General features: G+C 37.2%; 1 protein-coding gene across 2 annotated transcripts in view; it reads right to left on the bottom strand.

The window, feature by feature from the left end:
- The window catches only part of PLK4 (polo like kinase 4), a 229,842-nt gene that overhangs the window by 34,446 nt on the left and 180,841 nt on the right, over window positions 1-14,555 (bottom strand). For both annotated transcript variants that reach the window (XM_078774357.1, XM_068112343.2), the window contains exons 13-14: window positions 12,677-12,825; window positions 10,464-10,558 (exon numbers count right to left, since the gene is read on the bottom strand). In XM_078774357.1, coding sequence (XP_078630483.1) covers window positions 10,464-10,558; window positions 12,677-12,825 — 244 coding nt within the window. The remainder of the gene's footprint in view (window positions 1-10,463; window positions 10,559-12,676; window positions 12,826-14,555) is intronic.

Raw genomic sequence — 14,555 nt, 5'->3', positions numbered from 1 at the left:
GGAAAACAAGTCATCCAACTTTTTTTGAGCTATTTTAGAAACTCTATATTTTATCCTGAGTTCTGGTTTAATTTCAAAATAATTCATTATTTTATTTATGTAGTATCTTGTATTAACATTTCCATTAAAATTATTTTGAATAATAAATATCATTAAACCCTTATACATTTCCTCAATACAAAGAGTCTCTTTCCTTGTAAGAAATGGTGTATTATCACCATAATGCTTAACATTCATCTCTCTTATTAATCTTGTAAAGTAATTCATTTTTGGTTCTAATTTAAAAGAGTTATATGTTTTTTTATATTTCTTATTATCATTAATTAGAATATAATCACAGAATAAACATTGTTTATATGAATCCTCATCATTAAGCCCCACTCTATCACAAGCCGGACAATTCTCTAATTTATCATATGGAGAGTCTGGAAATTCTAAATATCCTTCAGAACTTATCATATTTATGTGGTAAATTTTTACTTAAACTAAACGCAAGTTTATTCATTAATAAATACAATGTTTCAAAGCACAAAAGACAAATTTCAATCAATCTCTACTTCGGTGGAAGATATAGAAAAATATGTCAAAGATGTTAAATTGAACAAAGATAAATATGGAAATTTTTGGGTAAAACCAGTTATGGAAAATAACATGAGCCCCTCTATTTCATTTAAAGGAAGAGCTCTAACTATACCTGGAAAGACATCCATTAAAGTAAATCTAACAAAAGTTTCTCCTCTACTCCTGGCAATTTATTCAAAGCTTGAAAAAGTGATTGACCACGATACTTTGAAAAAGAATGATAAGACCATTAATAATTCTAGAGGAGACATTTGTATTTTCTTTAATAATCCAAAGGGTGTAGATCTAAGTAAAATGAATGATGTTAATATTTCTGGTGAAATGTCATTTCGTTCTATGATAGTTAGAGATTATTTAAAGATAACTTTTGATATAAAAATTGTAGAGATTGAATCTGTTAATGAAAGAAAGTATATAGATATTGATGGGAATATTTTTCTTGCTAATTAAATATGAGTCAATACAGCAGTGAAGATTTTACTATTTCATTGAACTCGGACGATAGTGATGATAGTATTTCATTGAACTTGGATGATGGTGATGATAGTATTTCATTGAACACAGATGATAGTTATGATACTAATAGTTTGTGCTCAAATGATAGTTATGAGAGTAGCTTTATTGATGACTCTGAGTATGATTCTGAGTATTCATGTGATAGTTATGACTTAGATGATTCTGAGTGAAAAAGTGTTTTAGTTTAAGCACAGTGATATATATAAAACGGAGCTGTAAAGCTCAAAAGTGTTTTATTTTAAGCACAGTGATATATATAAAACACCACGTTTTCTCACGCTATAAATATGGTTTATTGTGATACTTGCGAGAAGGAAGTAAAATATTATAAACAACATATTCTCACCGCAAAACATACATACAACATTTTAAACAAACTTTCCCCTCTTCCACCTGAAACAAAACACTGTTCTACATGTAATAAAAATATCCTCAAGAAAGGCTTCAAAATACATCTTAAAACAAATCTACATTTATCAAATTTTATCACAACTAAAAACTCTGATGGAGCATTCAAAGGACATATTAAAATAAGAGTCTTTAACTTCAAACCTCCTGAACCAGAGTCTATAGTTGATGCTGTAGAAATAGTTAAACCTGCTGTTCAAACGTTGATTGAAAAAACACTAAAGGAAATGAAACCACTTAAATTTTATATGGGAGTAAAATTAGAAATGACAAAGGATGAAGGAGTTATAGATGCACCATACATGAGAACTGAGCCACACTTTATATCTTCATATCAAGATTTTAAAACATCAGGAGTCTATGATGAACTTATTAAACAAGAGCAAGATGTGGATAATTCAATCGTAGGAAGTGGATTCAATATAGGAAAAATTATTTACATAGACATTCATATTCTTAAATCAGATCCTCTAAAAGCTTCTTCTTACATTGATTTACCCAGTGTTATCAAAAATAGAAAAGCAGTTATCAATATCAAAAATAAAGACAATAAATGTTTTCTCTGGTCTATTTTAGCACACTTACATCCTCCACATTTTCATGATGAAAGAGTATCTCATTATAAAAAATATGAGAATACATTAAATACGAAAGATCTAAAGTTTCCGATGACTTTAAATGATATTCCTAAATTTGAAAAGATGAATAATTTATCAGTTAATGTTTATGGTCTAACAGAAACAAACAACATTCAGGTTTTAAAGCTTTCTGACAATTGTAAACAAACTCATATTAATCTTCTATATTTTAATTCAGACGAAAATTCACATTATACATACATCAAAGATATTGCTAAATTAATAAAACCACAAGTCTGTAAGAGAACAAATAAAATATATATTTGTTTGCGTTGTCTTAACTTCTTCAATTCACAAGAAAGATTAGATAAACATTCAAATTATTGTGGCGAACATAAATCAACGGTAATCAATATGCCTAAAGAAGGCTCAAAGATCACATTCAAAGATGAAAATAAAAAGATCAAACATCCATTTGTTATATATGCTGATTTTGAAAGTATTTTAGAAAAAATTGATACTGCTTCTCAAGATCCAAAAGAATCATACACAAATAAATATCAAAAACATACTCCTTGTGGTTTTTGTTATTATATCAAATCATCCGTTGGTGATAAATATAACAAGTTAGAGATGTATAGAGGCTCAAATACCCCAGAGGAGTTTGTGAAACGACTAGAAAAAGACTGTGTTCGATTAACCAAGATAATGAGAGAAACCAATAAACCAATGTCCTTAACAAGTAAAGAAAAAAGGGAATTTATAAAAAACAATGTCTGTCATATTTGTGAGGAGAAAATTGGTAAAGGTCTAAAGGTTAGAGACCATTGTCATCTCACTGGTAAATATAGAGGTCCGGCTCATCAAAGTTGTAATATTAATTATCAACTCCCCTCTTTCATTCCTGTCTTTCTTCATAACAACGCTCATTATGATACACATCTATTTATCAAGGAACTCTCAAAGACTTCTGGAAGTATCTCAGCAATTCCAAACACGGATCAGAAATACATTTCATTCACAAAAACAATTCACACATCTCCTATTACTCATATCAGATTTCTTGATACATTTAAATTCATGGCAAGTCCATTGGTTAACTTGGTTCAAAATCTAAAAGAGTTTCCATGTCTTTCAGAGTATTTTTTAGATAAAGATTTTCTAACACAAAAGGGAATTTACCCCTATGACTATATGGACTCATTTGAGAGATTCAATGAAACACAACTTCCTTCAAAAGAAAATTTCTATAACAAATTAAATAATAGTCATATATCTGATAAAGATTATGTACACGCACAAAATGTTTGGGAAAAATATAACATCAAGAATCTTGGCGAGTATCACGATTTGTATCTCAAAACTGATGTGCTTTTATTGGCCGATGTATTTGAAGCCTTTAGATCTGTTTGTCGCACTGGATATGGATTGGATCCTGCTCACTACTACACAGCACCTGGATTGGCCTGGAGTGCGATGTTGAAAATGACAAAACAAGATTTGGATTTGATAACCGATGTTGATATGCTTTTGATGATTGAAAAGGCAAAAAGAGGTGGAATTTCACAAGTCTGCTCGAGTAGATACGCAAAAGCAAATAACAAATATCTTCCAAATTATGATCCAACGAAAGAGAGTTCTTACTTGATGTACTATGACGCGAACAACCTGTATGGCTGGGCAATGTCTCAGGCTCTTCCTTATGGAAAACTTAGATGGGTAAAGGAAAAAGACTACAAAAACGTTTTACAAGATGTATGTATCTCTACACAAAAAGAATTGGATGAAGAAAAAGTTGGTTATTATTTTGAAATTGATTTAAAATATCCAGAGGAACTCCATAACCTACACAAAGATCTCCCATTTGCTTGTGAGAAAGAAAGTCCAAAGAAAGAATGGTTGAGTGATTATCAACGATCGTTTGATATAGGTGAATCAACAGAAAAATTACTTACTACATTATATAACAAGAAAAATTATGTTCTACACCAAAGAAATTTGCGACAATATTTATCAAAAGGTCTAAGAGTAGAGAAGATCCATAGGGTTCTAAAGTTCAATCAAAGTCATTGGTTAAAGGGGTACATTGATTTTAATACACAAAGAAGAACAGAGTCAAAAACAGATTTTGAGAAAGACTTTTATAAATTGATGAATAATGCGGTCTTTGGTAAGACTATGGAGAATGTGAGGAAAAGACAAAATATCAGACTATCAACATCTTGGGAACAAGCATCAAAATTAATTAATAGACCGAGTTTTACTCGAGCTGAGGTCTTTACTGAGAACTTTTGTGCGATCCATTTGATTAAAGAGAGTATTGAAATGAACAAACCTATTTATATTGGAACAACAATTCTTGATTTATCAAAGTCATTAATGTATGATTACTTTTATAATAACTTGAGGAAGAAATATCAAAATGATGTTAATCTACTTTATATGGATACAGATAGTTTTATTTTGAAAATTAATACCAACGATGTTTATTCAGACATGAAAAGAGACATTAATATCTATGACACGAGTAATTACAGTCCAGAGAGTGAGTTGTTCTCTTCTAAAAATAAAAAGGTGATTGGAAAGTTCAAGGATGAATTAGGAGGAAATGTTATGAGTGAATTTGTGGGATTGAGGTCAAAGGCTTATGCTTATAAATACATTGTGAATAACGTTGAAAAGACTGACAAGAAGTTAAAAGGTGTAAAGAAAAATGTTATTAAAGAAACAATAAACTTTAAGGATTATTATAACTGTTTAACAACAAAGAAAGAAGAGTTTAGAAAGATTAATGGAATAAGAAGTTATAAACATCAATTATATTCAGAAGAGATAAATAAGAAAGCATTGGGGGCTTTTGATGATAAGAGGTTTATTTTAGAAAATGGAATTGATAGTCTCCCTTATGGTTATATAAGTATATAAGTGATAAGATATATATAAGTGATAAGATATATATAAGTGATAAGATATACATAAGTGATAAGATATATATAAGTGATAAGATATATATAAGTGATAAGTTAAAAAGGGGGGGGGGGTTGGGGATTTTAACGGGCTACCGCCGCCTTTTTTACTATTATATAAATGATAGAACCAAGTATCAACCAGACTAAAGAGTGGAGGTGTAATCAACCTTGGTATATAAATGGAAAACATAATGAATGTGAAAAATATCAAATAGGTATAATTGAAAAGGCAACTGGTAAAAAAGTTCACAAAACAAATAAGAAAATTAATTTAAATACCGGTGAATTGGGTAAAAAAGATGGAAATATTTTTGAGTGGACGGAAAACTTTGATGGTTGTCAGGAAAATATATACTTTAATTTAAAAATGGTATGTGGCACTGGAGGCGCTCAAATAAGAACATTGAGGGAGGTTTACCATTTTATCTTAGCTCAGTTAAAATATCTTAATAAAGAACCAAACTCAAACATATTTTTTGTTAATATATTAGATGGTGAAGAGAGTGGCAAGAGAATTAAATTATTTCCCACGCATAAACAAATATTTGTCGGGTCGATGTTTGAGTGGGTTATATTCACCAGATGATATTAAGAGTAAAAGGTTAAAAGGTCCATAAGGTCAGAAGGATCACAGGTGTTTAAGTGGTCTAATGAATAAGGATAGCATGTCAAAAGGTTAGAAGGTTCGTAAAGAACAGGGTGAGAGAAATAGAGGTCTTTAGGGGCAATGAGGGAGGGAAAGAATTAATATGGAAGTGAATGGGTCAAAGATTAATCTGCCAGATGATATGTAGAAGAAGGATGATAGGTCTATAAGAGAAAACAAATATTTGTAGTGTTTGAGTGGTCTAATGAACAACATTAAGGATAGGTACTACAGACAAAAGGTTCATAAAGATGAGGGTGGGAGAAATAGAGGTGTTTATGATTTTTGAAAAAGACAAGGGGGTAAATGACATTAGATAGGGATTTCCCATGTTAAACGGAGGTGTCCCAGAAGCAACATTATTACACTACTCACGTGACCACCGATTCACCGAAGCACGCCACGCTTGAGAGGCGTGGCTTTCGGTTTCTGGTTGTGCTTTATAATGCAGCCCGATAAATGGGCTTTTCAGTGTTCCCGAGTTGGTTTTGAGAATAAATATCTTCTCGGACGAGTTTGTGTCTTGCCCGTCATTTCGTCCGTATCAAGCAAGAGCCCCGGCTCTTCAATACTACAACTTGCGTGATGAAGATGATGATGAATTAGCTGTGCAGTACTGATGACGATGAAGGTGATGACGATGATGAATGTACTGGCGTTTTCCATACGCACGACTCTTTGTCTACCCTTCTACTGTACACTTTGTACAGTATTTTATTTCTTGTAATATGTTTTAAATACTGTATTTTTCTTATTTCTTTACGTTTTTTAATTTTTTAGGCTAGAAAATGCTTATTTTACCACAAAAATATTTAAAATAATAGTATATAAAAATACATTTATACCGCAAAATCCCGCGATATAGCGAAAAATCCGCGATATAATTTTACATATACTAGCGAGAAAAAACCGCGATGTACCGAATCCGCGAAAAGTGAACCGCGATATAGCGAGGGATGACTGTATATATATATATATATATATATATATATATATATATATATATATATATATATATATATATATATATATATATATATATATATATATATATATATACATACATATATACATACATATATATATATATATATATATACATATATATATATATATATATATATATATACATATATATATATATACATATATATATACACACAGACTTGGCATTTAATATGGAATATTTTTCTTGTGGGGGTGAACTTACTTTTCAAGATGTCTTAGAACCAAAAGTCATTGGAATTATGTTGAAATTATTCTAGATTTTGTAATGTGACCTTTAAAAGAAACAAAAACCACATTTGACATTTCGAAGCAAATAAATTGATCCTTGAAAGTGATGTAAACTGATATCGAACTCAATTCACGGACAGTACTGTGTTAAATTTCTGTGCGTTTTCCAGAAGTATCTCTTTATTTTGCACATTAGCCAAAAAATTTTTAAAACAAAAACAAAAGTTAAATTACGACTGGGATTACTAACAGTAAAATTACAGTTCAGTACTTCGTGTAACCCCCACGAGCATTCAGGAGAGCACGCACACGTTGAGGCATGCTGTTCACGAGATTTGCCAAGGTTTGGACAGGAATCGCTTGCCAGTGACAATAGCCTGCTGCAATTCACGCACAGAGGCAGGCTGCTGGTCCAAGTTGTCGATTTGACGCGTTAATTCTGCCCACAAGTTCTCTGTCGGATTCATATCCGGGGACATGGCAGGCCACTCCATATGCTCTACACCACGGTCAGAAAGAAAGTGTTGGATCATGCGAGCACGATGAGGCCGTGCATTGTCATCTTGGAAGACAAAGTTTCCTCGAAAGGCTGCACGAACAAATGGAAGCAATGTTTCTTCCAGAATGGCCCTGTGCTTGAACTGGTTCAGGTTTCCATTCAGAACAACCAGGTCAGTTTTGCCCCCTGCATGAAAAGCAGCCCAAACGGTCACCCCACCACCTCCAGCTTGGACTCTTGGCACTATACAATCTTCGTTGTAGGCTTCATGCACTTGTCTGCGCACTCGGACGCGGCCATATTGACGATAGACCAGAAATCTAGACTTGTCACTGAAGATCATGTGATTCCAGTGTCCTGGCTGCCATTGTAGGTGCTCTCTGGCCCACTGCAATCGGCGCTGGCGGTGTTATCTGGTCAGACGTGGCTTTCTCAGGGGACGCCTGGCACGATAGCCTGCTTGAACCAGTCGTTGTTTGACTAGCCTTCTGGATACAGGCACATTTGTCAGTTGCTGCCACTATGCCCTAAGCCGATTAGCTGTCTTGGTACAGCCATTGCGGATCATCCCTCCTTGTGGTTCTGCGGGGACGTCCTGACCTCGGTATTGGAGTAGGGACACCCCTCTGAGCATTTCGTTTCAGGATCATTGACACCTGACCTTGAGTGATGCCATACTGCCGAGCAATAGCACGCTGTTTCATGCCGGAATTTCGTAAAGCCACCACTAAATGACAAACAGCATTGTCAAATTGACGGACCATCTCCAGGGGAAGCAGCAATAACTTTTGTAGACGTGCAGCAGTTGTTTTCCACTAATACAGAACGCAACAACCCGTATATACCCGATTGTGAAGCCAATCGTCAAATGTACCTATCCGTACATTTTGTCACGCCACCTGTGATATAATCCTGTTATTGACTTCTTGCTGCGACAGACAATCAGTGACATGGTTCTTTTAACAAAGAAATCACAGAAGCGTAAAATAAACTCACCAGATTGATATACCGAGTTAAGAAAGTAAACCCAAGTCAAGAAAATAAAAATATTCCATATTAAATGCCAAGTCTGTGTGTGTGTGTGTGTGTGTGTGTGTGTGTGTGTGTGTGTGTGTGTGTGTGTGTGTGTGTGTGTGTGTGTGTGTGTGTGTATATATATATATATATATATATATATATATATATATATATATATATATATATATATATATATACACAGACTTGGCATTTAATATGGAATATTTTTTTTGTGGGGGTGAACTTACTTTTCAAGATGTCTTAGAACCAAAAGTTCATTGGAATTATGTTGAAATTATTCTAGATTTTGTTAATGTGACCTTTAAAGGAAACAAAACCCACATTTGACATTTCGAAACAAATAAATTGATCTTTGAAAGTGATGTAAACTGCTATCGAACTCAATTCATGGACAGTACTGTGTTAAATTTCTGTACGTTTTCCAGAAGTATCTCTTTATTTTGCATATTAGGCAAAAATTTTTTTAACAAAAACAAAAGTTAAATTACGACTGGGATTACGGACAGTAAAATTACAGTTCAGTACTTCGTGTAACCCCCACGAGCATTCAGGAGAGCACGTACACGTTGAGGCATGCTGTTCACGAGAGTTGCCAAGGTTTGAACAGGAATCGCTTGCCATGCAGTGACAATAGCCTGCTGCAATTCACGCACAGAGGTCGGCTGCTGGTCCAAGGGGTCGATTTGACGCGTTAATTCTGCCCACAAGTTCTCTATCGGATTCATATCCGGGGACATGGCAGGCCACTCCATATGCTCTACACCACGGTCAGCAAGAAAGTGTTGGATCATGCGAGCATGATGAGGCCGTGCATTGTCATCTTGGAAGACAAAGTTTCCTCGAAAGGCTGCACGAGCAAATGGAAGCAATGTTTCTTCCAGAATGGCCCTGTACTTGAACTGGTTCAGGTTTCCATTCAGAACAACCAGGTCAGTTTTTCCCCCTGCATGAAAAGCAGCCCAAACAGTCACCCCACCACCTCCAGCTTGGACTCTTGGCACTATACAATCTTTGATGTAGGCTTCATGCACTTGTCTGCGCACTCGGACGTGGCCATCTTGACGATAGACCAGAAATCTAGACTCGTCACTGAAGATCACGTGATTCCAGTGTCCTGGCTGCCATTGACGGTGCTCTCTGGCCCACTGCAATCCACGCTGGCGGTGTTGTCTGGTCAGGCGTGGCTTTCTCAGGGGATGCCTGGCACGATAGCCTGCTTGAACCAGTCGTTGGTTGACTAGCCTTCTGGATACAGGCACATTTGTCAGTTGCTGCCACTCGGGGCCTAAGCCGATTAGCTGACTTGGTACGGCCATTGCGGACTAACCGGTGCAGCTGGCGATCATCCCTCCTTGTGGTTCTGTGGGGATGTCCTGGCCTCGGTATTGGAGTAGGGATACCCCTCTGAGCATTTTGTTTCAGGATCTTTGACACCTGACGTTGAGTGATGCCATACTGCCGAGCAATAGCACGCTGTTTCATGCCGTAATTTCGTAAAGCCACCACTCCATTACAAACAGCATTGTCGAGTTGACGGACCATCTACAGAGGAAGCGGCAATAACTTTTGGAGATGTGCAGCAGTTGTTTTCCACTAATACAGAACGCAACAACCCTTGTATACCCGATTGTGAAGACAATCGTCAAATGTACCTGTCCGTACATTTTGCCACGCCACCTGTGATATAATCCTGTTGTTGACTTCTTGCTGCGACAGACAATCAGTGACATGGTTCTTTTAACAAATAAATCACCAAAGTGTAAAAGAAACTCACCAGATTAATATACTGAGTTAAGAAAGTAAACCCAAGTCAAGAAAAAAAAAATATTCCATATTAAATGCCAAGTCTGTATATACACATACACACACACACATATATATACACATATATATACATATCGATATATATTTTAATTCCCACAACACACACACAAACAAGGGAAGCAGCAGCACAAAATTGATATGGCTGTATTGCAATTAAAAATTCGAACCTTGAAACAACAATGGGGAAGAATTGTGTCGTTGTTTCACTCTTCTCTTGCTGTGCAGAAATGACTTTCTCAAGCTCTTTACAATGCCGCAATGCCTGCAGCACCAACAAAATGAAATTAAATAAATAAGGAAATAAACATTTATTATGAACAAAAATGAAGCTAATAACAAGCCATACGAGACAAATGACAACCGCATTTAATTGTAACAGAACATACATGAGCATTATTATCCACAACGATGTGAAGGTCGAGAAAGGCAATTGCTTACTCTTAATGCAGCATTGTGCAGCGTAATCACGACTGCATCAAAATTTATCAACAATCATGCAAGAATGAAATATCAAATTGAAATTGTGTCGTTCTCGCTTAAACTTCACGGTCAATTAGACACTGCAAGCCTTGTGCACGCTCTGTCGACAAACACGATGCCTCAAGCACATATTGATCAATTGCCGGGCAGTTCAGCAATTTGAACCAATACCGTAAGCTCCAACTTAGAAATCCCATGTTGGCCTTTTCCTGTTCTCGTTTTGTTTCTTCCATGTACAATCCTCACGACGGGACCAAATTTCCTTGGTTCAATAAACATTTCATTCTGAAGTAGCTTTGATAAAACAAAATAAAATGTCCTCTGGTCATGAGAGTATGGAGAAATAGAGTGTGAGGGAGAGAGGGAGAGAGAGAGCAGTGATATATATATATATCTATATATATATATAGATAGATATAACAAGAGAGACTGTGATAGAGAGAGATAACAAAGAGATAATGAGATAGATAAATAAGAGAGAGAGAGAGAGAGAGAGGGGGAGAGAGAGAGAGAGAGCGAGAGAGATCCACCAAAGGTGGATGGAGGTTATGTTTTCACCCCTGTCTGTCTGTTTATCTGTCTGTCCGTTTGTCTGTCCATTTATCTGTCTGTCCGTTTGTCTGTCTGTCCGTTTGTCTGTCTGTCCGTTTCTCTGTCTGTCCGTTTGTCTGTCTGTCCGTTTGTGAACAAGTTATTTCAAAAAGTTGTGGATGGATTCGGACGAAATTTGGCAGAGACGTAGCAGATGTGACAAGGACGAAATGATTAGTTTTTGGTGAAGATCCGGATTCGGATCCGACTTCTAGAATTTTTAAAGTGATTCTTCACCCTTGGGAGATAAGGTGAAAACAATACATAGCAGGATATCTTAAAAAGTTGTGGACGGATTTGGACGAAACGTGGTGCATCCGTTGGGTGTCTGACAAGGACAAATAGATTGGATTTTGGTGAAGATCTGAATATGGATTCGGATATGAGAATTATTTAATATTTTAAGTGATTCTTTACCATTGGGAGATAGGGCTAAAACCAACATATGGCAGGTTATCTCAAAATGTTATGGATGGATTTGGACGAAACTTGTTGTACAGGTTGTGTGTGTGTGACAAGGAAGAATCGCTTCAATTTTGGTGAAGATCCGGTTCCGGATCCAGCCAGTAGAATTTTTTTAGTGATTCTTCATTATTGAGTGACATGACCAAAAATGATATATAGCTGGATATCTCAAATAGGTTGTGGACGGATTTGGACGAACTTTGGTGGACCGGTTGGGTGTGTTACAAGGACTAATCTATTCGATTTTGGTAAAGATCTGAATGTGGATTTAGAATTATTTAATTTTTAAGTGATTCTTCACCATTGAGAGATCGGGTGAAAAGCGATATATAACATGATATTTTAAAAAGTTATGGACGAGTTATGAATAAACTTGGTGGATGAGTTGGTTTGGTAACCAGAACAAGCCGATTAGATTTTGATTCAGGTCCGAATCCAGATCCGGCCTATCAGTGGGATACAAAATGTAAACTGTTCACCAGGCGGAGGTATGCTCTCTACTGAGTGCCGTTCTAGTTCATATTATATTATCTTTTAACAACCAAGGCAGAATCTAAGCACACACGATGCATTTTTTCGGCAAACATAAGTTTCTACCAATATTCAATAATCACAATGAAAACAATTAATTGGCAAAGAGACAGAGAGAGTGGGAGGGTGAGAGACAGAAAGAGCAGGAGAGACAGAGAGATAAAAAGAGGAAGAGGAAGAGGGAGAGGGCGAGGGTGAGGGAGAGGGAGAGGGAGAGGGAGAGAGAGAGAGAGAGAGAGAGAGAGAGAGAGAGAGAGTAAGAAAGAGAGTAAGAAAAGACAGAATGAAAGTGTAGAATAGGTAATCGTCCTGCCTCCACAAAGTGCTGCACATAAGCTTGAAGTTGAGGCCTGTTGTGATTGGCGGCTGAAATGGATGTCAAGTCCAATGAACATAATGACGTCACCTCTCCCTGCGTGTTCACCAACTGTGTGTTTTCTGCACTGTGAAAAAGCTTCACTCCTACAAACCAGACAGCAAAAAGAGAATGATAAATGAAAGAGTAGAAAACAAACAACAACAACATGCATTTTAAAGGCCATTTTCCCTACTAGAGCGGGGGTTAGCTTTGCAGTCCCCATGACAATCTTCTCCATTTTGCCATATTTTCTGCATCTCTCCTTGTTAACCCCCTTGCCCGCATTTCTTCTTCCACCATCTTTAGCCAAGTCTTTCTCGGTCTTCCCCGTCCTCTACTTCCTTCTACATTCATTTCCATCACTCTTCTCAACCAGTCACTTTCATCCTTCCTCAACACATGACCAAACCATCTCAACCTGTTCCTCTTCACAGCATCAATCACAGGCTCTATTCCCATCATCTTTCGCAATTCATCATTTGTCTTCCCCTCTCTCAACGATATTCCGCACATCCGTCGAACCATTCGCATTTCCACCCTTTCCAACCTTCGTTGCTGCTCTACGTTCATTACCCATGTCTCGCTCCCATAAATCATAACACTTCTCAGACATGCAGCATACACCTTTCCCTTCAGCTTCAACGACACTCCCCTCATCATCAGCACGCCACTCAGTTCCCGAAACTTCTTCCATGCACATCTCACTCTAGCAACTGTTGCCGAGTCTGATACACCTTCTCCATTCAGCATGTCTCCGAGGTAGCAAAATGTTTTCACACCTTCCAGCTTCACGCCGTCTCCAAGATCCAACTCAACATTTCCTCCATCTGCAGCTCCCTCTGTGCACACCTTACATTTGAATGTAGCTGCCACACTGGTTAATGACCCTCTCAGACCACTACATTTTTGATGAACCCACTCAGCGCACATTGTACATTGAATGGAGTTCACTCCGACACCCTTCCTGCACACAGCACAGGGCCACTTCCCAGTTCTTTCCACCTCACCACATGCTTTACCACTTGCCATCACCTTCGTCTTTCCGATATTCACCTTCAGACCTTTTGTCTCCATACATTCCTTCCACTTGTTCATCTTTTCCTTCAGTCCATCCATACTTTCCGCAATCAACACCAGATCATCTGCATACAACAACTCCCATGGTAAACCCTCCTTTACGTTCTGAGCCAGCACCTCCATCACAGCTACAAATAGTAGTGGACTTAGTACCGACCCCTGATGCACTCCCACCTTCACCTCAAACTCACCACTGTTCCCGTCCTTCGTCCTTACAGCTGTGCACGCTCTTTTGTACATTGCCAGCACTACTCTGATCAACCATTCCTCCACTCCTAACTTCATCAATGCCCATGTCAATACTTTGCGTGGAACCCTATCGAATGCTTTTTCCAGATCAAGAAACCCAAGAAACAACTTCTTCCTCTTCTCCATGTACTTCTCCTGCAACTGCCTCACAATGAAAAGCGCGTCTGTCGTTCCTCTTCCTGGCATAAATCCAAACTGCATTTCGTCGATCTTCACTTTCTTCCTTATCCTCCTCTCCAACACCCTTTCCAATACCTTCATTCCATGCTCCAATAACTTTATCGCTCGGTACGAGCCACACTCCAGAGGGTCACCTTTCCCCTTGTATAGAGGGACGAGGGTACTCAGTTCCCAATCCACTGGAATGCGGCCTCCTTTCGCCACCAGATTACAGATCTCTGTCATTCTCTTCACACCCCAACTTCCTGCTGCCTTCAACATATCTCCCACAACTCACGTCGGCCCTCCCGCTTTTCTACCCATCATTGCTTTTATCGCTTCCTCAACT

This window comes from Myxine glutinosa, chromosome 1, assembly GCF_964187855.1.
Source record: "Myxine glutinosa chromosome 1, kmMyxGlut1.1, whole genome shotgun sequence".
NCBI lineage: Eukaryota > Metazoa > Chordata > Myxini > Myxiniformes > Myxinidae > Myxine > Myxine glutinosa.
Note: the sequence above shows the minus strand (reverse complement) of the source record. Positions and strands in the feature narration are given on the sequence as shown.